General features: G+C 39.4%; 4 protein-coding genes across 9 annotated transcripts in view; 3 read left to right on the forward strand and 1 right to left on the reverse strand.

Annotated features, from left to right (window-relative positions):
- Nucleotides 1-4,800: 4,800 nt before the first annotated feature.
- On the reverse strand, nucleotides 4,801-5,994 carry ora2 (olfactory receptor class A related 2). Its single transcript, XM_085160015.1, has 2 exons — nucleotides 5,889-5,994; nucleotides 4,801-5,759 (listed from the first exon to the last, which is right to left on the reverse strand). Exon 2 carries the CDS (start codon nucleotides 5,755-5,757, stop codon nucleotides 4,801-4,803), a length of 957 nt encoding a protein of 318 aa, XP_085016141.1. The 5' UTR covers nucleotides 5,758-5,759; nucleotides 5,889-5,994.
- A 3,207-nt stretch (nucleotides 5,995-9,201) lies between these two features.
- On the forward strand, nucleotides 9,202-10,212 carry ora1 (olfactory receptor class A related 1). Its single transcript, XM_085160014.1, has one exon. It carries the CDS (start codon nucleotides 9,202-9,204, stop codon nucleotides 10,210-10,212), a length of 1,011 nt encoding a protein of 336 aa, XP_085016140.1.
- Nucleotides 10,213-11,084: 872 nt separating this feature from the next.
- Nucleotides 11,085-20,665, forward strand: phtf1 (putative homeodomain transcription factor 1). 2 transcript variants are annotated; one of them, XM_085159999.1, is made up of 16 exons: nucleotides 11,088-11,678; nucleotides 12,535-12,591; nucleotides 12,689-12,758; nucleotides 12,975-13,133; nucleotides 14,257-14,437; nucleotides 14,842-14,962; nucleotides 15,298-15,486; nucleotides 15,744-15,989; nucleotides 16,197-16,325; nucleotides 16,731-17,000; nucleotides 17,302-17,433; nucleotides 17,540-17,626; nucleotides 17,872-18,027; nucleotides 18,174-18,269; nucleotides 18,693-18,818; nucleotides 20,531-20,665. In XM_085159999.1, exons 1-16 carry the CDS (start codon nucleotides 11,649-11,651, stop codon nucleotides 20,549-20,551), a joined length of 2,070 nt encoding a protein of 689 aa, XP_085016125.1. In that variant the 5' UTR covers nucleotides 11,088-11,648; the 3' UTR covers nucleotides 20,552-20,665. The 2 variants fall into 2 exon arrangements, 1 of the variants encoding a protein (XP_085016125.1); XR_014874149.1 differs by lacking the exon at nucleotides 20,531-20,665 and having other exon boundaries at nucleotides 11,085-11,678; nucleotides 17,961-18,027; nucleotides 18,693-18,711.
- Nucleotides 20,666-21,977: 1,312 nt separating this feature from the next.
- Nucleotides 21,978-23,978, forward strand: part of pfkfb2b (6-phosphofructo-2-kinase/fructose-2,6-biphosphatase 2b) — a 14,474-nt gene continuing 12,473 nt past the window's right edge. For all 5 annotated transcript variants that reach the window (XR_014874150.1, XM_085160002.1, XM_085160003.1 and 2 more), the window contains exons 1-3: nucleotides 21,978-22,114; nucleotides 22,656-22,781; nucleotides 23,301-23,397. Coding sequence is in view for 4 of the 5 variants with exons in the window: in XM_085160002.1 (XP_085016128.1) it covers nucleotides 22,030-22,114; nucleotides 22,656-22,781; nucleotides 23,301-23,397 (308 nt within the window). In the remaining variant the exon portion in view is untranslated. The remainder of the gene's footprint in view (nucleotides 22,115-22,655; nucleotides 22,782-23,300; nucleotides 23,398-23,978) is intronic.

Consider the following 23,978-nt stretch of genomic DNA (forward strand, 5'->3'; position numbering starts at 1 on the left):
GTTTTTGGTTAGTTAGTGGTGTATGTATCTGATGTCAGTTTTTCAAGCTGCGTAAGATCCTGCATGTCACAGGGTTTTCCTTTATTTTTTGTTTATTTGTGTGTTTGTTTTTTAATTAAGTAGACTTGTCTATGTTACATTAGCTTGAATATTCAGGCATTAAAATCAAAATAACAAAATAGTGTATTTAGCAAGTAGTTTGCAGATACAGATATACTATTTTCCTGGAGTTTAATTCAACTTTCAGTTTTGAACCCCTACTGTGTTAGCTGCCTTTTAACCGTAGTCATTTAAAGAGATTAAAATCTGGGCGCTGGGCTTATGCTTTCACACAGCATTCAGCATGAATCAGTGTGCCTCAGGGACACGGGATTGGCTCATCAAAGGATAAATCTTTGCAAACTGACATGCCAATGAAGCCTGTTCCTGCCTGATATACATTTATTTCTCTCTCTTACTTTAAAAAGATATCTTGATCTCCGTGAGACTACCTGTATGAAGATAAAACAAAAACTAATTCACCCATGAGTAATAAATTATGAGCCACATACGTATTGAGAAAATTCTTACATAGCCTACGCTGGAACTTCAGTTCATGTCAGAACAGGTTTCAGCTTTCATTTCAGCCAATCCAGCGGCTCTATCTTTCTGGAGAAAGATTATTAATATTCTGTTATTGTTCAGAAGCTGAAATAAAAACACTCTATTACTATATTTCTCCTTTTCCTTACGGTAAGAGACACTGTTAGATAAGGAGCAAGGCATCCCAAATGTTTATTTCATGTATCAGTACAGTGGTGCATTTTTTACCTGAGCATGGTGGAGTTGCAGCAGGCTACTGCCCCCAGGCTTGTGAACCAAACCCCACCCAATCTTCCATACTGGACTGAACCTGAAGCTTTTCTCTGTGGAGGTTGCACGTTCCCCATGTGCCTGTTTACTGACACGCTCAAAGGGCATACACATATGGGTAACTGGTGACTCTGAACTGGCCTTAGGCATTAAAGTGGGGTGTTTGAAATGCATATAATAAAGTGCTGTATGAATGTCTCTGTGAATGGTGAGCGGTTAGTATGGGCTCTACATAAATACCCTTCAAATTCTATTTACCGTGTCATAGATTATACTTTAAGTACTGTGGTATTCTAGTAGTTTCATTTATTATGCCAATTTGGTCAGTCATACAGATTCAGTTCATCTTCACATTGTTTATTTTGAGCAGACTACTGAATACTAAATTAAAAGAGACTTGGTCTACTATTTCTTTTAACTCTACTCAGACTTGCATGAATATTATTAATGCCAGCAGAGACAGAGTATTGATTAGCACAGTACAGAAACAGAATAACAGTCCACCCGATACTGTCCAAACCAACAAGCCTTTATTTCTTTTTTGCTTTATTTAATTTTTACGCCGCTCTTTTGTGCAGCTCAAACACAAAAGTATAGCATTTTAATTAGTGAGCTTTAAAGGTGCTATTTGCTGTCTTTGGTTAGAATGAGCCAGCTCGGTGTTTCTCCATATATCCTCCTCATGCCTGTAGCTGTATAGTTAGTGCCGAAACACCAGAATGACATCAATCTGCTTATCCAACCCTCAAAAAATAGATAAAAAAATAAGCCTAATTTCCATTCGCAAACTATTCCCTCACTAACATGTTTCTGCTAGAGTGTAAATAAAATCAGAACTGCCAGAACTTTAAACGTTGAAACTCCACAATTTCCATGTTTGTGTTTATATTAACCTTGTATTTCATATTTCAGTCTCTGCAACAAAAAGGGGAGTTAAAGAGTATAAAAGGAAAACGTTTTGCTGTGTTTGCTGAGACTGAACAGGGCTAACTTTTACCTCAACTGTCTAAATGTTCTTCTTTTGACTTCCTTGCTTAGGTGCAATGCAGCATTCCAGACATGTCGAAACATGACGGTGTGTTCGCTCTGTCTCAAAGAATCAGTTAAACTGGGTGGATGCAAGGAAATGGGTCACACACATCTAGCTCTGTAACTTAAGATTGTAAAAAATGTTTAATAAAGATTGTGTTAAACTCGGGTCACCTCCTGTCAGCTATTCTGAGGTAAGGTATAATTCAACGATTCGAACCCAGATGAACCCCAGATGAATACTGCACTGAATTAAAGCTACTTCCGAGATGGCTTTTTTGTTTTGTTTTTTAAACCATCACCCCTGCATTTTTAAAAAATACCAAATGAGTTTACATAAAAGTACAGTTTTCTGTGGCATTCTCCATCAGTAGCTTCACTCAGATTCTCTAAACAAGACACCTGAAAAAATGTCCTTTTGAAGGAAGGAGCTTGAAAAGAGCTTATTACGTCTGTCATTTCTTCAAAATTTAGGTTTTTCTAAGCATAACTTTTTAAGAATTATTTTATTACTGATACATTTTCATTAGAGTAATAAACCCCAGTTGCTATATTCGGAGAAAGATTTTCATGGGATTACCAGCTAAGATGTATTTTAATCCACAAAATAACGTTTAAGGTTACAGGATTTAATAAAGAGGTTGGCAGGTTGATGGTGCTCTCAAATGAATTTCATTTATGATCATCATTATCAAACTATTGATATATATGCTTTTGCTTTTTGCTTTTTATATGCTATATGCTTTTTGCCACTTTTTGCACATAGTGGTTTCTATGATTAACATTTGGATGTTTGTGTAATTCAGAAACGTTTCTGTGGGGGAGGGGACAGTTCTGGTTTAACATTTAGTTCCCGGGTAAAAGAAAAGGAAAAAAAAAAAGAAGCTGTTTTTGGGGTGTGGACTTGCTTCAAGGCAGAAAAGGGGGAGGTTTAACCCTCTTGCTGCTTTTCCATTGGTCGACACAGGGACAAATATGCCTGTACCTGGTGCAGGTAAACAGACTGAAATCAGGCACAGCAGAAGAGGATCACCTGGCGTGACTTAATGCAACACTTCGGTTTCATTTAAATCCACTACCCCGGAAAACTTGACAGCTTTTTCGTTTGTGGCTTTGCACAGGTTTGTGTCGTATACCTTGCCTAACTACACACAAGGAAAGAGAAGGGTTAGCATTCGTAGATTTTTTTTAAAATTCTTTTTATATCAATTAGTTGTGCCTTGTTGTGTTTTCTAGGTGGCAAGTGCATTGCCTTGTCATACAGGTGAAATGAGACTTCAGACTGAAAAGTGTGCATAGACGGGCACTTACAGGGTTTTTTTGTAAAGTGAATACTTAAGTGTTAGGAGTAAATGCTTGAACTAAAGGCTGTGAGATGCTGTAATAGATGGTTACAATTGTGTGGGTTTGGACTGTACGTGTTAATCAGCACCCTGCATTCATCAAGCTGAAAAGACTGCAAAAGGATGGAAAACATTGAAAACAGGTCCTTACTTGTGCAGGGAGAGGCCTCGCCTGGCACGCCCTTCACACAACCTGTGCAGAAGGAAACTTGAGCATACACTCCAATGAACCTGTCTTTCATGTATTTGTTCTCTTTAATTAATCAACCTCTTCTTCCCTGACAGAAACAGAAAGAGTGACATCACTGAAATCGGTGTCAACGTTCCCAGTGATTCACCCCCTGAAGGGAGGCTTCAGCGTGCTCACTTCACTTGTGAAACCATCCATGTATTCTATCCTTCATTCCACCGGAGTCTGTGTAAAGTGCTAATCAGATTTCAGTGGTTTGAAGAGTAAGACACATGGAATTTTTCATCCTCAGAGAAGCTTAAGTCATATAATCACATTATCGAGGGTTTTAATGGTTGCAACTTTTACAATAAATTTTTAACAGGGCTTTGTTTTTTTGTTTTTTAGATAAAAGATATGGCCTTTAATGCCCTTTGAAGGCAATGTGATGGTGAAAGCAACAGTTCTGCACAAGCACTGAAAGAGGACTTGTCCTCCTCATTCATACCTGCAATGCGACAGTAGTTGAATACCGCTGCACTGATTGCACTTTAGAGTTATTGCAGGATCACAGAGTGCTGGCAGCCCCACTTTATGTCTTTTTGACTGTCACTCACAGAGGTTGCTGTGTCCTCACCCTGTCTCTCTCTCTCTCTTTACACTTACTTCTCCGAGACATAGCAATTACATAATGACTCCTAAACTCCCACTTTCACAGCAAGCTCATCTGAGCTTTTGCCAAGATGTATTTTTGTGTCCTTAAAGTCTTATAACTGTACCCAAGAAGCCTAGACATACAATATAACATGTGCACGGAACGGAGTAACTCATTGTTGATTAATGAACATCGCTTTTTTCCCTCCAAAGAATATAGTTTTTTCCATAAGGTTTTAAACAATTCTCTGTGGGACAATTAGCCTGGCTCATTAGCACAGGACACTTCCCAGATTACATTCAAAGCCTTAATTATAGCTAAATAGGCAGCTACATTGAGCCCATGTCAACCAACTATAATTCTTCCTCCCAATTAATATAGAGGGAATATAAACTAACAAAAGAACATAGTGCCAGATCAGCAGAGATCTGTACAGACTTGTGCTCAGTAACAGGGTTGTTCTGATTGATAGTGACATAATAAATAAGGAACTATTAGGTATTTGAATTAAAACACATCTGAAAGGTCTCTTTAACAAAGAAAAGTGCATCATGTTGTGAATTAATAACTACCAAAGCCATTACATGGGAAAAAGACAGTGCAATTCCCAAATTTTAAGCAAAATCAGGAAATTGTGGAAAATAGTGTACTCAGTATATTTCAAAGACAGAATAACCGATGCATGACCCAGAGTTTCAAAAATTCTGTCTGAGGTTAATCTCAGCCCAGTGATCAACTGATCCCAGCAGGCCTCACATGCTAGAAAGATTTTTGATTTTCTCCACAGCAGACGTCTCATGTGCTACACACCCCAGCCTGCTGTTCACCTTCCTGTTTGATGCAATTATAACCAGAGGGCTTAGTGCTGCATATAGCGAGCCAAAGAATAAACGCAGGTCAGAGATCAGTGAGGAACTCATGGTTTTCTTCACAGTGAGGGTGTATACCCAAAGCCCATTATCTGCCCCATAGAAGACAACATACAAGGTCACAAGTGCCACCACAGCTTTGGCAGCTCGTTGTTCAGCTCCACCATTTCCAGCACCACTACTGCGGAGTCCCTTCACCTGCTGGCTGTGCTTGTAAAGGAATACCAGGATAATCAGACTTGCGAGTGTCATGAGGGCCATGGGCACAACATCCCTGCCAACCTGGATTGCCCCGTTGGCATCTCTGGACAGCTTTGAAGGAAAGTTCAAATAGCAGAATTGTACATTAATGCCATTGTCTATCGAGCTAGTTTCATTCTTGGTACTGAAAGAAAACAGTATGGCTGCTGTCGTCATGCAGGCATTGAGAACCCAAAGGAAGAGGAACACAAAGGCCAAATAGTGACCTAACAAGGCACGAACAGAAGCCCAGCTTGATCCTGGAGGGGCAATGCTCAAGCACTGATAGGTACTCAGCAGGAAAGTGAGCCAGATTGAGAGGCCACGTGTTGCTCTATAGATAAAGATCACTGATTTACAGCCTGTGTCTCCAAAGATGTCGACCAGACGGAAGGAGGCCAGGGTCTCCGTCAAAGCACGTACAGCCACCACCAGCAGGTTTACACAGGCCAGGTGCAGGAGAATAGCATCAGCTGCTAAAAGTCGCTTCTCCTGGTACAGCAAGAGGAGGAATGCCACAATTACAGTGGCATTACCTGGAATTCCCACAACGGTCAGGGAGAGAAAGAGCATCCCACGGACAAACACTTCTGATGCCATTCCTACAGGAAGTTGAAAATCAATAAAATCACATTATCAATATGTTATTTGTCATGCACTTCTAAATGTCAAATGGTGCCTAGCATTTAAATGGTTTCAGGAAAAAATCGTTTCGAAGGTTAAACTCCTACCTGAGAACTGTCGAAGCTAAAGAGGTCTAAAGTGGACCTTGTGCCTGTCACGCTGTGATCCTTCTCTCCTGATGTAGTCAGGGTGTTTGTGTTCTTATACTGGCAGACAGGTAAGATCTGTTTTGCATGGTCCATTGACTTCTCTTCCCTCAGCCTCCAATTACTTGAGATCAATTCAGATGACTGCTTCTGTACCTGTATTGGGTTTCAGACAGGATAACACAGTGGAAGCTGTGTGTGTCCTCGTACAAAGAGCTTACCAGTGGATGAGAGATATGACATTAATGAAAGCACAATATCTATCAGTCCCATGTTTATTGTCAAAAAAAGAGATTACAATCATTCCTCTATGTCACTGTTTCACTGAGTAGAGAGAATTAAATCAATTTTCTAATTACTGAACCTATATGCAGATCTCTGTGTAAAACCCTCAACAATACTTTTGCATTTTTCATATCTTCAATCTTTTTTTAAAGCCACTGCAAATCAGAAACCCTCCCTGTGTTGGTTAGACGCATATCAACACCACAGTGTCCTCCAGTGGAGGAAGAGGAAACAAAGGAGAAATTCAAAGGACATTCGACTCACTCTTCACGGTAGATCACCTGCAATTTTCATTTGGAGCGTGATCCGATTTATGATTTATGATTGTGTAATTCATCCACAGCAATAAAAATTCTTAATAGAATTTAACCTAAACTGTGAGGATGCTGTAAGGACAATATGATTTAACATCGGGGAACTGCTAGAGAACATTAAGCTCAATTCCTGTAAGAACACACAAGACACGTCCTACTTTGAAAATTATAGAGTACTTGAAATAGTGTGGCCACATTCAGGAAACCCTGATTAAATATTTATTTATGAATATAATGTATGTGTTGGCACTAATGGTGGTTTGATACAATTTCTCCTTGAAAATTCTTGTTCTGTTTTGTTAATTGAAATACTTTTTCTCTGTCATTGAAAACCAACTGGGTAAAACTGAACATGCAAATGCACAAAATATTTAGATTTGTTAATTACAGTTTAATTTGTTTCATATTTCTTGTTTTCCAGGATTGTCATCTAGTCTAGTATGTTTCCCTCTATATTTATATGTTCACGTTTTTAATGAGTCTGGATATGTATCATTTAGTGCGGGTGTTCTGTGCCTCTCTGTGTTAGTCCAGGTTTTATGAAAATAGGAATTAAATTAAAAGCCAGTCATGTTATGTTTTTGATTGAACATTACATGAAAATCAGCTATGTTTATGTATAGAAAAAAACCCAAATGTGAGCTCCCGAAGAATTTAGAGTGAATGACTTTTAGATGATGAAGACAAATGAAAGGTAAAATGCTGGGAGGTCAGCTGTCCCCATCTCCTTGTGAGGCTGTTAAGTCAAAATCTTCTGAAAGTGCATTTTTCTTTCTATTGGAAAGATTAAAAGGTGCAGTGAGAAATACAATGAATAACCCCTCTGCCAGTTCAGAGATTTTGCCCTCATCAGCACACACAAAGGAACAAAAGAGTGTAAAGTGATATTTCTCTTAACTAAACTGAGCTGAACATCTAAGAATGGACCTGATTTTTTAAAAATGCATTAACATAAACCACAATGGGTTTTATCAGTTTCACATGACGATACGCAAGGCTCTGCAAGGGTCTGCTTGTGTCCTAGTAACGTAAATTTCATCATTACAGGGTATACATGATATTTGCATGCCGTCCAGTGTGTGTGGGCTTTTCTAGAAGCCACTACACAACTGTGCACTTGAGCTGAAAGCATTTTTTATACATATAGAATATTTATGTACAGTATGGACAATAATAAATCTCTGCTGTCTGCAGCTTCAAGGGAATATGATACTATATAACAAGAATATTTTTTTGACACACACACTCATATTCACCTGTTGTTCTGACAAACAACAAAATGATAATAGGAGAATAGGAGCAATGCTAAAAACAGATTACATCAGCGAGAACATATTTCCTGTCAAGAGAAAAAAAGAAATCTTTAACTCGCAATGAAGCATACTGTTGCAATCCCCTGAGAAGGACATGCTTGAACTTGCCATTTTAATTAGCTCTCAGAACATTTAAACATGTTACAAAAACACACTGGGAAGCAAATAACACATCTAGTGATTATCTATTCCAAGGGCCCCCCCCCCCCCCCCTCGATCCCACCTCCACCCCCAGGGAAAAGCAGGATTCTCAAACAACACCGTTTTACAAAAATAAACTTGTGCAGCTGACCAGGTTAGAGTCCTTATAAAGACGCATTTGCCATTTACAGGTTAGCTGGTTAGAAAACGGGAATACTTATAACAAACTTCCGTTGTCGGTGCTAAGTATTAAAACATAAATGAATAATGTCTAGTTGTCCCTGTGCCCCCAATTAGTGCAGACATGCATTGTTATATGGCTAATTGTTTTGCTTCTCTGTGTCTTTAACATGCTCCCAGGACATGATGGAGAAAAGGAGCGCACGCTGAAGCACCAGCTGTGCGTGTAAAGGCCTCTTGATGGCTCATTCAAAGCATCATCAAGCTGCTTTTGCGTAAACAGTAACCACTCACGGCTGTCTCCACATGGTCAATCAACCGTATTTTTTAAAACTCTGCAGGGAAATAGCTTTATGATATTTCAAAGTGCAGGAAAATAACACTTAAGAATTTACATAAGGAACTGATTTTCCCAGACTGCAACCAACAACTAAAATCTCTTGACCTTCTCTTGAATCTTTGAAAGAAAGCAAATTTCCACGTTCCAAAGTTGTGCCCGTTGAAGTGACTCTCCGGCATTCTTAACATTATTTCAAAGTAACCTTATAATTTCCTAAGGGATTGATAAAGTATTCTAACTCTGATTAATATGATCGTAAGTTAAAACTCAGATTGAGCTAGAAAATAATCCTCATACAAAATTCTGCCATCACTACTATTATTATGTTTTTGGGCAGTATTTTTAAAAAGAATATTTTTACACTGAGAACATGTTAATCATGGATCTGTTATAAGCCATGTAGTGGTCAATATAGCAAGCCAAAAAAGTGTATCGACATCCATGGGGACGCTGTCTCCTTTGTGGGTCTTGTCCTCTGAGACCATGAGTCATATTTAGTTTGTTGCACTAATATCTTGGCCAATCCTTAGGGGCATCTAGGATTATATATTGAACTTACAAAGGCTCTTCAACATTTAAAGCACTAAATACTTTACTTTTTCTCTGCAACTTCAGGTGAGCATCATTTTCACTACAGGTGACACAATTGGTGTTATCTGGTTTTATCAAAACCCGTGTAGCCATCTTGAAAGATTAAGGTTATGTGTATAGTATTTATAACAGTTTTGGTTTTCTGCTTGTTAATCACGACAGCTGCAGGTCTTGGTGGCATGGATCTGTGTGTGACCATCAAAGGTGTCTCCTTCCTCTTGCAAACAGGTATGGGCATTTTAGGAAACACTGTGGTACTTTTGGCGTACACACATATCGTTTGCACTGGACCGAAGCTCCTTCCTGTGGACATGATCCTGTGCCACCTGGCCTTTACCAACCTGTTGCTGCTGGTGACCCGCGGTGTCCCCCCGTCAATGACGGTGTTCGGGCTGAAGGCCCTATTGAATGATCCGGGCTGTAAGGTGGTGATCTATGCTTACCGCATTGGCCGGGCTTTGTCAGTCTGCATGACCTGCATGCTAAGTGTGTTTCAGGCAGTGACCATCACCCCTACTGGGCCTTACTTGTCCAGGCTGAAGCCTTCACTTCCATCCCTTGTTATTCCCACCTTTGCAGGGCTGTGGCTCTTCAATATGGCCATATGCATATCAACTCCATTATTCACCATGGCTCCACGAAATGGCACTGTCTCTGCCTTTACCATAGACCTGGACTTCTGCCTTCTGGACTTCAGAGACAATTTGTCCTATGTGATTAACGGGGTGGCTATCTTTGGGAGGGATTTTGCATTTGTTGCCCTGATGGTGGGCTCCAGCTGTTACATCCTGCTGCTGCTTCACCGCCACAGCCACCAAATGAAAGGGATTCGTCGCTCTCAGGGTGGAGGGGCAGAGACCAGAGCAGCCAAAGCAGTGCTAACCCTGGTAGTTCTCTATGTGGTCTTCTTTGGGATTGAAAATGTGATCTGGATCTACATGCTGACGTTGTCAAAAGTATCACCGGTGGTGGCTGATATGAGGGTGTTTTCCTCTTCATGTTATGCCTCTCTCAGCCCCTACTTTATCATTTCCTCAAACAAAAAGGTCAAAGCAAAGATCGTGTGCACAGCTGAGGATAAGCAGCCATCAGCGGACACTCAAGATTCGAACGACAAATGACTCTGTCTCTATCTTAACAGCCGGCTGACTCACCTGCTAGACAGCAGAGTTGTTCTATCTGACCTTATCATTTTCAGGATACTCTTATTTAGCTGTTATTTAAACAGTAGAACTAGAGAGTAGTGTTGTACAACTGTATGTATTCTTAATATTTTCATCTGAATTCTAATTAAATGTAAATTACAATCATATGTACCTGTAATATAGTTTGTGCTAATTGAGAGAGAACATTCTCTTTAGTCATATATGCCAGAAATCCCCTATCCTCATCATTGGATTGATACAAAAGAAATTAAAAGTTGAGCTAGAAGCATTTTTACACAGAAAAATTCTTTCAGGAATTTTCAGGGAGTCTACACCCTAAACCCAGGAATACTGGGATTTACAACATGTCTTGGAAATTTATTTTTAAAAAGTTTCTTGTAGAGCTTAGAAGATTAAGAAGTTAAATTAATATGTAAAAATAATTCAGAGGGACTTTTTTTGCATTAAAGTACGGCTGTGGTATTATATAAGGGACAAGCTTAAACGTGAGCGTGATTGATACTACCGTTCCTACAGCAGCTGCGCTGTCAGTGGCCGAAATGTTATGGAGATGTTGGGTATTCTGTTTCCACGCATTAGCCTTTCAGGTAACACTTGCCCTCTGAAGATGTATGCGTTTCATCGCTGAAGTACATATACTGACATATATGTAGCATAGTTTTTGTCTATAATTTTAGTTCATGCTTATTACTTAATGTTGACAATTGCATACGTCTTTGAAAGGAGTTTCTCTTTTGAATAACCTGAAAGTTTCACCTGATAGACAAACCTCAGGGAATATTGTGATCCAACTTAAGAAAAACAACAAACCCAGGAAAAGGGAAGCGGAAGAATGGGCTAAAAAGTGTAAAATAGCTTAAATAAACAAGTAGACATATGTGTGAAAGCAGAAGAGCTGTTAAAATGTAGTATTTTCAGAAATTATCCGCGTCGAAACTTACCGGAAGAGGTAAAGTAAGCTGTAATCGGCGCTAGTAGTTAGCTCAGTTGCACAAAAAGACGCTGCAGCGTGCAGCGACCCGAAACTGATGACAAGAAAGTGTTAACGAGCAGTTTGTAATGATCAGAAAGGGTTTCTTCCAGTTTGTGCCAAAGCTACCGTGCTGTTTAATTCCAGGTAAAAAATAATTTCAGATAATTACTTTGGCTACTTTTAGCTAACCCTTAGCGCACCTGTGTATTCACAGGTGCTTGTTTCACACCAAAGCGAGTTCATTTTATCTCTGCTTTCCCTTGCGGGCCTCTCGTTTAAGTTCTGCTTTTTCCAAGCTTCAGCATTGTGTCCGTGCACCATATCTGATTAGGGAACGCATCTGGATTTCTCCACACTCCTCCTCTCTTTACCGTGAAATGACCTGATCCGAGTTGACCGGTTCCCCTGTCTAATAACAATGGCAACAATAGCCTGGTACCAAGAAAAGGTAAGTGCAACACATCCAGTACAGTTAGTGTCATTTAGGAAATAAGACCTTTTATTCTCACTATTTACTGTGGATGTCGTAGTGCTTTCATAAAAATGTGTTTTATCTAATAATATGTGTGGCATTTTAGGGGGTAATGTGTGACAGTGAGAGAGAGAGAGAGTCATATGTGTAATTGTTGTATTAATTTTTTCTCTTTCAAATGCAAAATGCTGCTAATCTTAAAACAACAACAACAAATCTAATTTATCAGGGATTCTTTTCATTGGAAAATATTAAACTGAGCCAGGGTCAGCCTAATTTTCATAGGTAAAAAAGCAAAGACACATTCCTTTGACAGTCTTACAAACTCATCACTTGTTACAAACCTATATTATATACTTTACTAGTAAAGTAGTAATATAACGTAAGATATGTAATGAGCCTTGTTTGTGGTTGTTTACTTACTTGTTTACTACTTTGTACATTAAAAACTCTGCTAAACCATAGACATCTACCAAGTTACTGTTACTATTGATCTGATTTATTTTGAAGTGGCTGTTATTACAACTGTAATAATTTAATTCATAGTCATTCAATCTTGAATCCACATGCTCTGATTTACATCCTTATATCTCACAATTTATTAAATCATTTCCTTTACCTCTTTGTTCCCTTACTCCTTACAGAAATTGATTTAAATAAAAACAACTCTAGCTTAAGACTTTCTTTTATAATAGAGCAAAAGTGTGGTTATATCACACAAGCTTTCCATAGATTTAACTGGACATGGTTTTGTTTGATCATTTAGTTGTTATTATCACCTCTTGTGTTTTCTTTGAAGGAAGATAATTAGAAGAATTATATTTTGTTATAGATCGGGGCATATGATCAACAAATCTGGGAGAAATCTCTTGAGAAAGCCGATCTAAATGTAAGATACTCATTATTCTCTTTAATGAAATAAATGTTTGTGTATTTTTAGTGCATTTGACCTCTAAGTTGAGTAAGAAGCCTTTCTATTTATATAGGGTTTGGACAGCAAACCAAAGAAGACGGGGCACATCAAGCCAGACCTTATTGATGTTGATTTAGTAAGAGGTGAGTGTGAATAAGGAGCATTAATTGTTTTGAAATGTGTTTGAGACATTTCTCCAGGTTTCTTGTCAATTCATGCATAAAGCAGATAAACTATGCATTGTATATATGTATGTGCAGTGCTTTATCTGCCTCTGTTTAATCTCTTCTTTACTTCAACCTTGCTCCATCACTTAAAGTAAATGTAGTTTTAACAGACCACCCCTTTCATCCCATCAGGATCTACATTTAGCAAAGCCAAACCAGAGAGTCCATGGACAGCGCTGACTCGAAAGGGTCTGGTCAGAGTGCTGCTGTTCCCGTTCTTCTTCCAGTGGTGGATCCAGGTGACCTCCATGTCCATCTCCTCATGTATCCTCATGCTCTACATTATGCAAGGTTAGCTCACCGCCACTTCTTATCTTGCAACTATAGCGTTAAAACAAGACTGACCTCAACTCAAACATCAGTGTAGACATTCAACCTAGACCAGGTTTCATGCATCAGAAGTTTTTAATTTACTGGATAAATAACTTTGTATCTGCTTAGAGAAGAGTTTCAGTGAAGAATAGAAAACTCTTCTTTAACAGTATTAGTCAGCATTCATGTGCTGGACGAGCTAACCAAAACCGAATGACTGAATGCGTCTTTGTGTTTATTTCTTTAATCAAAATACACAGAATCAGAAAAAACGTTAATAATTTCCCAAGGGCAAATTGCTTTATGTCAATTACTGAAATATGTGTGAGTTGCAGATCTATGAAAGAATAGACTATTTTGTTATATTTTATAACTTTTTAATATATTATTTGATTTAGTTTAGTTAGTTACTGATCTCACTGTCTTGGAACAACCGTGACCAACTGTGGGATTCAAGTATTCTGATTCTGCTTCTAATACTGATAATAGAAACACAAGAAAGCTCTGGTTTAAATGGTGTGGAGCCTTACGGTCACACAGCAGCTGCCACATGACACATAAAAACTCTTCAGTTGTGTCATTTGGATTGTCGCCCCCTTGGCCAACAGTTCAAAATCTGGGCTGCAGAAATGCACTAACCACCGCCAAAAAAGCAGCATGCCCTCTCTCACAACCACTCACTGATTAATTCCAGTCCACCTTAACTCCCTGAAAGCAATTGGTGGAAACAGCAGGAGTACTTTCCTGCGACCGTGTCTTCAAATTGTTGCCTGCAAGCACCCAGACACATGCACACTCCTTTCCAAATAAGGTTGATTTTGTTGGTTTTGTTTAGGTTGTTTGATTACGTATATTTAATTGAAGAAAGTACACAGGTCTTGATATGCTCTGTTTGTGGTTCATGAAGTTAGATCTATTGCTGCAGGCTCAATTCGCCGGCTATTCAACACAGCTTACATTCATTTATATGCAACACTAAACTTGTTACCCATCACACCTGAGGAGCACAGAAGAGACCTCATTAGTAAGCATGAATTCTGTTATAATGTCTCCCCTAAGAGACTGTTTTGTTTGCTGTTGCAAAATGTTTTGCTCCCCTCAGTGGCAGCGGTGCTGCTGTACTTCGAGGTCCCTAGGGCGACTGCCAGCGAGGTGTTTGGACCCATGTGTCTGATGCTGCTGCTGGGTACCGTGCACTGCCAGATTGTGTCGACTGAGTCCAGCCGGTGGCCCTCAGGCAGTCCAGCTGCCAGCAACACCACCAGCCCCACGCGCAGAAGGAGGTAGTTTCCTCATTGTTAGGCACTGCACGCATTTAGTGGTTAGACTAACACACAAACACACTCACACTCCTTGTGGCTCATGCATAAAGTTCCATGTTAAACATGCAGATAGACCCGAAACACTACTCCTAAACCTGCACCTGTACCATGAAATCAAGTCTCTCAGAGGTTGTCACGAGAGATTTGCCTTATCATTGTTAACTTATTTAATGTTACATAACTATTATGAACAACATCTCCATATAAAAAACTGTAATATTCAGTATGACTTCTCACTGATCATTTGCTACATTTTCTTTAATTTGCTTTTGAGAGAGTTACTGTATTAACTGCTTTTCTTCCTATTTCATGTACAATATATGATGTGGCTCTCACATCCCAGGTTATGCTGTTCTCTCCTTTAGGCCAAGAAAGAACAGAGGGTTGAAGAAATCTGAAGAAAAGAACAACAGTGGGGAGACGGAGCTGCTGGGCTGCTGGCAGTTTGAAGAAAACCAGCATTTATACAGAAAAGAGGAGAGAATGGTACAGTTTCTCATCTCTACTCAATCTTTAGAGTCAAAAAATGTCAGTCAGATGTGATGGATAGGTTATGGATGGATGGATGTGCCAAACTAGTCTGAAATTTCCCTTAAAAAGTATTTTTAATTGCCGTGTCTAAATGACTGAACTGTAAATATGGTCTGCTTGCTTGATATAGATTTACCATCCTGTTAATGCATATTAGTAGTCAGTGTTTGTAAAATTCATGTGCATGCTTTAAAAAAAAAAAAAAATATATATATATATATATATATATATATATATATATATATATATATATATATATATATATATATATTTGTGATGATGTTTTACAGAACAAAGGAAAGTCGGGATTTAGGGATTCTGATGAGCTCTCCAGTGAGGAAGAGGAAGGAATACAACCGCTGGAAGTAACGCGAATACCATTTCACAGTGAAAGAAACCCCACTACAGCTCCTGCATCAATATCGTCTATTCGGAAAAGAAATCAAAAGTCTGACCCCGTAATTACACCGAGGCCTCAGGTAAACTTCACTGTATACCGTCAAAGTTGCTTAATGGATTTTTAATGTACAGCAAGCTTCTGGGGAATTTAAGAAAGCACATACATTAATAAAGCCTGATGTGGAAGATGCAAATTACAATTCTAGGCTTTGCTTCAGAGATGGCACTGAATTAACAGTTTATTTAATAGTAATTTGTCTAGTTTTGTTTTAGAGATTTGATGTGAAGTAACTTCAATGTCGCATACAGAACACTGCCTCTGGTTTAATTTGCTCAGGACGGGAGTGAAGCCTTCATCAAGGTGAAGCCCCGTGAGGTGGAGCGTCTCAGGCCGAGCGTGGGCTCTCGTCCTGCCTCCGACACCGATGACACAATGTGGGAGGAGCTTCTCCAAGGCCCTCCCTCCACAGGGAGCAGTGACAGCGACGATAGTGGGAGGTGCAACGCCAGCATGAGCCTCCCACAAAACGACACTCTGACCAGCGATGACGAGGATGAAAGCCTACAACAAGCAATCACTGGAGTAAATGCAAACACATCTTAAATACTACACATTATTCTGGACGTTGTGACTAAATATGTTGTTTTATAAAATTCTGAGCGGTCTCAAAAGTGTTGGAAGTTTTGACATGGGGTTAAGCTTCAACTTCAAAGGCCTGTTGCCGATTAGATTACACACTAAACATGCATGAATTGTGAACAGGATGTTGTCTGTGGTGTTTCGTTTCAGAGCCAGCTGTCTTGGCTGCAGGCGTGTCACCCATCCAAGGATCGTGTCAGTGCCATCATTTGGGAGCAGGGCGAGTGTAAGAAAGCAGAAATGTCAGTACTGGAGATCAGTGGGATCATCCTCACACGGGTACACACTTTCCTCTTTATATTATTAACAGCCAGTCCAGCATAATGCACATTTGAAAACAAACAATTTCCTAGTAATTACAGTTACGGTCAGATCTTTAGTGGCGAAATAGCACCTTGAAATTATTTCAAATTCTACCGATTGAGCAAAAAATAAAGTGCCAGGCAAAAATTAAGAGCCAAATTTTACCTCATTACTGAGCCAGAATTTGTTATTCTGACTCTTTTGAACATCTAGCTGTCAAATGTGGCAAACTGACAAACACAGATAATGGAAGAAATATTCAAAGTCTGAGGTAAATGTGTAAAATATGTTGTCAAGAGAGTCCAAGAAAGACTGTAGTAAAATATTCCAGCACATGTCTCTGGTCTTAAACACCTGCCTTCTTGTGTTTGCTATTACCAGGTGAAGTTAGTAGAGCAGGGAATGGGCTATCTCGTTCTTGGCGGGCTCATCACTGTCACTCTGGCACTGCTGCCCTTTGCCTTCCGCTTGGCTCAGCGTCTGGACATGTCGGGCCTCAGCTCCCTGCCTCCGTCAGAGCTGATAGAAATAGCGGTGGGGCCGTTAAATACACAAGCTTATGCCTTTTGCTTCATCACGACAGTGCAAAGAATCTGCCTCACGGGGCTGTTCTTCTTCATGATGTGCGTGGCTGAGAGAACATACAAACAGGTGAATGGTGATTCAGGAAATGCACATCACAAAAATGTACTGTTCCAGGTTCTCAAAATGTGAAAGATTTTTAGGTTTTTGGTTGTTTGTTTGTGTTTTTTTACTGTTGACTGGACAAATTGTTTATGCTTAATGTGCTCTTAATTTTTGTTTGAGCCATTCTGTCTCTCTGCTACCTTGTCATCATTTATATATATAAGTTGTGTTTTTACTAGAAGATGTTTTCAGTGCTGCATCCTGTGTGATCAGTTTTAGCTCTGCTGCAGTGCGTCACAGTATTTTTTTTATGTCTGCCCAACAGAGACTTTTATTTGCCAAGTTCTTCAGCCACCTAACTTCAGCTCGCAAAGCCAAGAAATCTGAGATTCCCCATTTCAGGCTGAAGAAAGTTCAGAATATAAAGATGTGGTTGTCGCTTCGATCTTTTCTCCGGGTTTGTATTTTCCTGCCAAAACACTCCCAATCTAACCAATCAACATTTTGCTCGGTGTAGACTTGTCTTTTTAACCGTGCGTCATTGATTTGTTTGTGCTTCGCAGAGACGAGGACCGCAGCGCTCCGTTGACGTCATTGTCTCCACTATTTTTCTTTTAGCACTTTCCATTTCATTCATCATTTGTGCTCAGGTCAGTCGTCTGGGAGAACATTGATTTGATAATTTTGTGCAAATACTGCGAGTCTAGCACGGAAATCAAATAGCAAGGAGACGGCCTCAAAACATGCAACCATTTAATCATATTACCCTACTGAAGATAAGCCATGAAGCTAAGATGGAAAGTAGTTTATATGCTCTGTTAGGTGCAAAGAAATCCAATTTTCACAACAAAGCAGGGGTCAATAAATGTAAGCAGTGTTGCTTTCTTTTTTTCAGCTTCTGCAAAGCCACAAGACATTCCTAGAGTCTCTAATGAACTGGGAGCTCATGGTGTGGTGCGCCTCTCTTGTCCTCTTTCTGTTAAGGCTCGCCACGCTGGGTTCAGAGACCAACTCCAAGTATAGTAACTCTTCTGTGCTGCTCACTGAGCAGGTAAAGCTCCCCCCCCAGGGTGGAAAAGACACAAGATTCCAGGCTATTTCTCTGGCTGATTAGTCCATTGATTTAATGTAGGTTTAAATACATTATTTGGCCTTCACTGTAACATTAACACGGTGTAAAACTGTTTTTGTTTCCAGATCAATTTGTATCTCAGGATGGAGAAAAAGCCCAATAAGAAAGAAGAACTCAGTATTGTGAATAATGTTTTGAAGCTAGCTACAAAACTAATGAAGGTAAGCCCAAATTTTCACTGAAACTAAATGCAGTTCCCAGTGAAGGTTGTTATCCAGTCCGTGTAGAGAATGCAATTATAATATTAGAACTTTGCAGTGAGTCCAGCTGGGGATTTTTCTTTCCTCAGTCCCTGTCATGTCTCTGTTGGTACTCTCTAACATCCATCAGCTTAATCACTCTTTCTTCCTCACTACTGATCTCCTTGGGACAGCCCTAATAACTTTATGCTGAAGGATATGCTATAAATTTGATTGTATTGCAATATGTAATTGTTATATTTCTCATGAAGGCCAAGTGGAATCCCCTTTGTCAGTGGTTTTTCATCCTTAATAAATTCTGGCTTTGATCATTTTTAGCCTCAGGGTATGGGTACCCATGTCATAAATCTTAGATAACATTTTCTTCCTCCTTACATCTTCCAGGAGCTCGATACTCCTTTCAGACTGCTGGGTCTCACAGTGAACCCTCTGATCTATAACATCACCAAAGTTGTCATTCTCTCTGCTGTGTCTGCCGTAGTCAGCGACCTGCTTGGCTTCAACATCAGAGTGAGTAAAGTTATAATGAAAAATGTTGAAATTTGCCTAAAAAGACAGGAAAAATAGATTTAAGATGCACATCCTTGATCACTCTGGGCTCCATGTTTTGTTTTGTTTTTATCTCTCAAGAAAAAAAATAAAACTTTATCAGTGCGACTTGATTGTTGTTGCTCATATAAGCCTCAACTACTCTAATTTGAACCATTTAAATTGTGTCTGTGTTTAAAATAGAATATAATGACTACAACTATAAATATTTGCTATAATAAATCACCAGAGGAGCAACTAAAAGTACAGGCTGTACATTTAGTTCTAGTACAGCTGCATGTTGCCCTCTAGCTGTTGGAGTTGTTAGTAGCCTACAGAGTTGACCTGGAAACCTTGCTTTGGTTGAAGCCATCTGGCAGACAAGCTGGAAATGTGCATTTTGAGATTTCAAAATATTTAGCATGGGAATGATAAGAGGAAAAATATGAACTTAAGCTGCACAATGACAAACTCCCATGAGAAGCTTAACCACGTGAGAAATATATATTTATTTGGTTGCTTGAAGACAGCAGTATTAACAAATCTTTACTACACTTAATACTTACTTGATTAGTATGTAACTAGAGCATATGATGTGCAAAAACTACTGTAAATTCCTGTTTATATGTGAATTACGCAATTGAGAAACCTTATGTTAATGTGTTCTCTTTACAACTGTAGAAAAGTGTGACATTGTCTTCATGCAATGCAATTCCAAGCTAAACAAAGCTATTATCCTCACGTGTCTGGCTCTATTCTTAATGCAGAAACATGATACATACAGAGTATATACATAAATACATACAGAGTAAATATGGCTTCTTTGAAAACAGAATAAAAGGTTTCTGGCACAATAAGAGTCTAAAGAGGCCGAAGCTCTAGCAACACTTGTAGTAAAGTCAACAACTTTATTACTTGACCAACTCGTGTCAGTCTGTGGCCTTCATCAGGATTATGAAGAATTGTATACTGCATACAGCACTTTAAATAACATATGTGTTAGCATGAGTCCAGTATACTTATCCACCATTCCACTTAATTTTGTGATTACGTAGAAAAAGAATGTTACAAAAATTTAAACAGCCAGTCATCTACATAGAGTATATGTATCCACCAATGAGGCAGCAGCAAGGGCGGGCTGGGGTAAATATGGAGTTTCCATAAGTATTGAACTGATAGTTTAATAAATTTAACCAGCATGTGAAGAGTCTACTTCAGTTTTGCTAGCTATAGATGAGGTGGGCATCGGTGGGCACAGGTCTGAGGTCAGGCCTGTGCCCACTGATAACAAAACTAAACATCCTACACACACCCTCATTTCCTGCCACACTTTTTACAACTCCTTGTATATATGGTTAAATGAGCTGGTGCAAAATACAAGCACTCATTTGAGGCAACACATCACTCCAGTCCTGGCAGGATGACACTGGCGTCTCTTTCATTCAGATTTATTGATTGCTTTTAAAATACTACATGGTTTGGCTCGACTTTAAATCTCATAAGTCTTAACTCCTTATTTTGCATGTGCTGGCTACTGGTTCCACAGTCCATGATTAAGACAATGGGAGACTGTGATTTTAAATGTCTTTTAAATGCTTTCTCTTCACATCTGTTTTTAAATGGATTATTTTTCACAGTAAGATGACTAACTTTTTCTTTTTAATTGTTTTGTTTCTTCTCTGCTTAATTTCCAGCTATGGAAAATCAAGCCTTAAAGGTGAAAACTACAAACCACTAACAGTCAGACACTGGAGACTGCGGACATCTTGTCATCGCCGAAAAGTGTGCAAACCTACTGACACTAAACTCTGTTATCGGTGCCTTCCAACTGAGCTTCATCAGTCCTTCACAAGCCTGAGATGCTCTGAAAGTCTCTCACACGCCACAACGCTGGCTGCTCAGCTGACCTGGCATCACATTTTCCATCAGCGTTGCCACAAACTCAGTGCCTCACCTCTGACTTCTGAATGTTCTCTAAATGGTTAAAAATAGCAGCAAGCGGAGGTCTGAGCTCTTTCCAGGCTCCTGTGACAGATTTACACATGTTTCTTGTACATATATGTGGGCATGTGAATGATCAGATAATGTGTAAAGGTTGCTTAGTCTTATTCACTGTTATTTCTTTTAAATATAGTAAAAGTAAGTGTGCCAGTAAATCAAAATAGATGGCCAGATGTGTAATTTTGTTTTCCATAGGACCGAACTTTTATTTCAACCTTTTGTATTATTTAAGGGAACACTGTGATTCTGGGTTGGTTTTATTTATTTGGGGGTTTTAGCAATTGTTATGTTAAACCATCGTCTTTTGACCACTATCTGCATTTTATAATGAGATCTGTAATGCTGAATAAAATAACTATGCAAAGAAGCTAGTTGTGCTTATTGTAAAAAAAAAAAAAATCTTCGCTTTATGGTGAAAAAATAAAAGGATTTTCACCCTTCAGTCTTTGTGTAGCGCTTTTTCTTTTCTTGCTCTTGCGCCTGATCCTCTGCAGAGCCCTTGTGGTTAGGGGGTGTGTGCTTTGGCGTAGGCTGACGTGGATCTATTCTTGACGTTACGGTAGAGGAATGTCGACACGCACCTCCAGCTTGGAACGATACCAGCCGGCTGAGGAGGCACTTCAGGACCAAGGACAGGCCGACCAGACTGGCTCCTCCAACCGAACCGGCGGACGCAAACTCTGTGTCCGGTAGATCACGAGATCCCCGGTCCTGCGGTGCATGACTGCGTCTTTCAGAGGCGGTCCCGAATAGCAGGTCTCTTCGTATTTACCTCCTTACCAGGTAAAACACTGACTCGTGTATGTTCGTATTGTGTGGATTGTGGTATAAATTATGTTAGAGTGAAGTCGATCACCCCAGCGAGTGAGAGAGGAAACCACCGCATGCTTCGCTCATGTGCGGCTTTGTAAATATAGTGCTTTTAAGCCAAGTATTTTTTTTTTCCTGTGCACAGATGATGTGGCAGTACTTCTCGTCTTCATTCACAGCTCCCCTGCTGCTTGCTCTGCAGTCGATGTTGCCTGGGATACATTAAGCCATAACACATCGATAGGAAAACCTTGCATACAAAGCTCTGGTTCTCTTCTGTCTGAGGCTAATCCTTCGCATGCATGTTGCAGACCAACTTGGACTATGTCCCTCTGAGGGAGAGAGAGAGCTGATCTGAATTGCGCTTAAAGAAGATTCCAGTATGTCAAGCACTCAGAGAGACAATGGCTCTGCAAACTCCACAGAAGCCAAGAAAACAGACCCCAGAGTCAACGAGAAAAAATGCTGTAAGTAAACGCCAATTAGATTTTAGTAGGTTTTAATTCATGCATCGCTGCTTATAGAGTGTGCAGGTGCACTTGTAACATAAAACCTTGTTTTGTTGCTCTGACCAAATCACAATCACCTCAGTGAGAGGAAAGCTGCTTCATTTAGTCTCCAACCTACCAGGGAGTGAATTTCTCTGGATTGGCAAAAAAAAAAAGGAAAAAGAATATAAATCATGACCAGTGATAAAAAATACTTTGAAACCTTCCGTGGTTTCTGCTATTCTTAAGAAAATTACTTCTCTCTCCCAGGATGTTTCTCCTTCTAATTTCTTCGGATGACACCTCTGAACCCACTCCACAGATATTTGTGTCCAAAGAGACTTTTTATTTTTTGTGTATACACGTGACCTAGTTATATAAGACTGGCTGTTCACGAGTGTGTGCAGCATTGGCATGCCTGTTTAAAATATGTTTTTCTCTATTGTAATGCTGGTTATGAGTCAGATATGATTTGCATTTAACTTTGAATTTCAGTACTTTGCATCTCTTTCCTGCACAGCATGGGCTTCTTACATGACAAACTCTCCAACGGTGATCGTGATGATCGGATTGCCCGCTAGAGGAAAGACCTACATCTCCAAGAAACTCACGCGTTACCTCAATTGGATAGGAGTCCCAACCAAAGGTAGAACATAACATTTCTTTCTCATTATGTTTCAGTTAGTACCATCTGCAAATTTAAAAAAATTCATAGTGTGTTTTATTGAACTTTCATATGCTTTCAATCCTTCTTTGTATTTCTTTTTACTTGTTTGTAGAAGTTAAATCAGGATAGTTAATGTGGGAAAGCAACTCCAAAGCCAGTAAAGATCATGAAAAACAGCATCAGTGTTATCTCTTCTCCAGCATTTAGGCATGCATTATATATGTCACAAAAACGAGTAGCAGTGACATTAGAATGACAGCAAAATTTTTAAATGCAAAAGCTGAATTTTAAACCTCCCCCCACTGACATTGTGCGTGCATAATCAATATTTAAATGTAACTATTTTAAAACGATCCCACAAAGAGAAGCTAAATTTAGCCACTTAAATTCTTGTGGTTTTAGTTGTTCACTAGAACAAAAGTATATCCAAGTGTAGCCAAAATGAGAGGCGACAGCACAGCCAGGGCAGATTGATAACGTCCTTTGTTCATTTTTCAGTGTTTAACTTGGGCGTATACCGCAGAGAGGCTGTCAGAGCTTATAAGTCCTATGATTTCTTCCGCCACGACAATGAAGAAGCCATGAAAATAAGGAAGTAAGGTTCACTTTTACACATGTGCCCACAATATATTTTTACAATGTACATTGCATTTTATCTAGCACTAAGAAAACTGTAATATCCTCACTGGCTGTGTCACATTTCTTGCATTCAACCTTAGTCGGTTTCATATTTTGCAGATTCCCCTGCTGCATCAGTGACTAAGCTGTTTTTTTTGGCCGGCAGTCAGTATTCAGCCACAGTCAGCTTAAACTGATATACACATACACACAAGCAGCAAAGTGTGCCCTACAGATGGTTGTGATTAGTGACTGTAAATCAGTGTTTCAACAGAAAGATTAACAAAGAACAAAACAAAAGGCCTCTTTTCCTCCTGGTCTAATCTGGTAGTAGTGATTGAAATGGACTGTGTTATGCATGGCTATCATGAAAATGTGACAGGCTCTTGACAGCATCCTAGTGCTGACTTTGACCCAGATATTAAACAAGCTGCCGCTGTCACTCTGAAGCTGAATCAAGCCCTCTGTGGACCTGCATGGATATCCAGCCTGAGTTTTTGTGTTTGTTATTATAAAGTATCAGCAAGACCAGTTTAAAGGAATAGTTCCACGTGAAAT

The sequence above is a fragment of the Neolamprologus multifasciatus genome, chromosome 5, assembly GCF_963576455.1.
Source record: "Neolamprologus multifasciatus chromosome 5, fNeoMul1.2, whole genome shotgun sequence".
NCBI lineage: Eukaryota > Metazoa > Chordata > Actinopteri > Cichliformes > Cichlidae > Neolamprologus > Neolamprologus multifasciatus.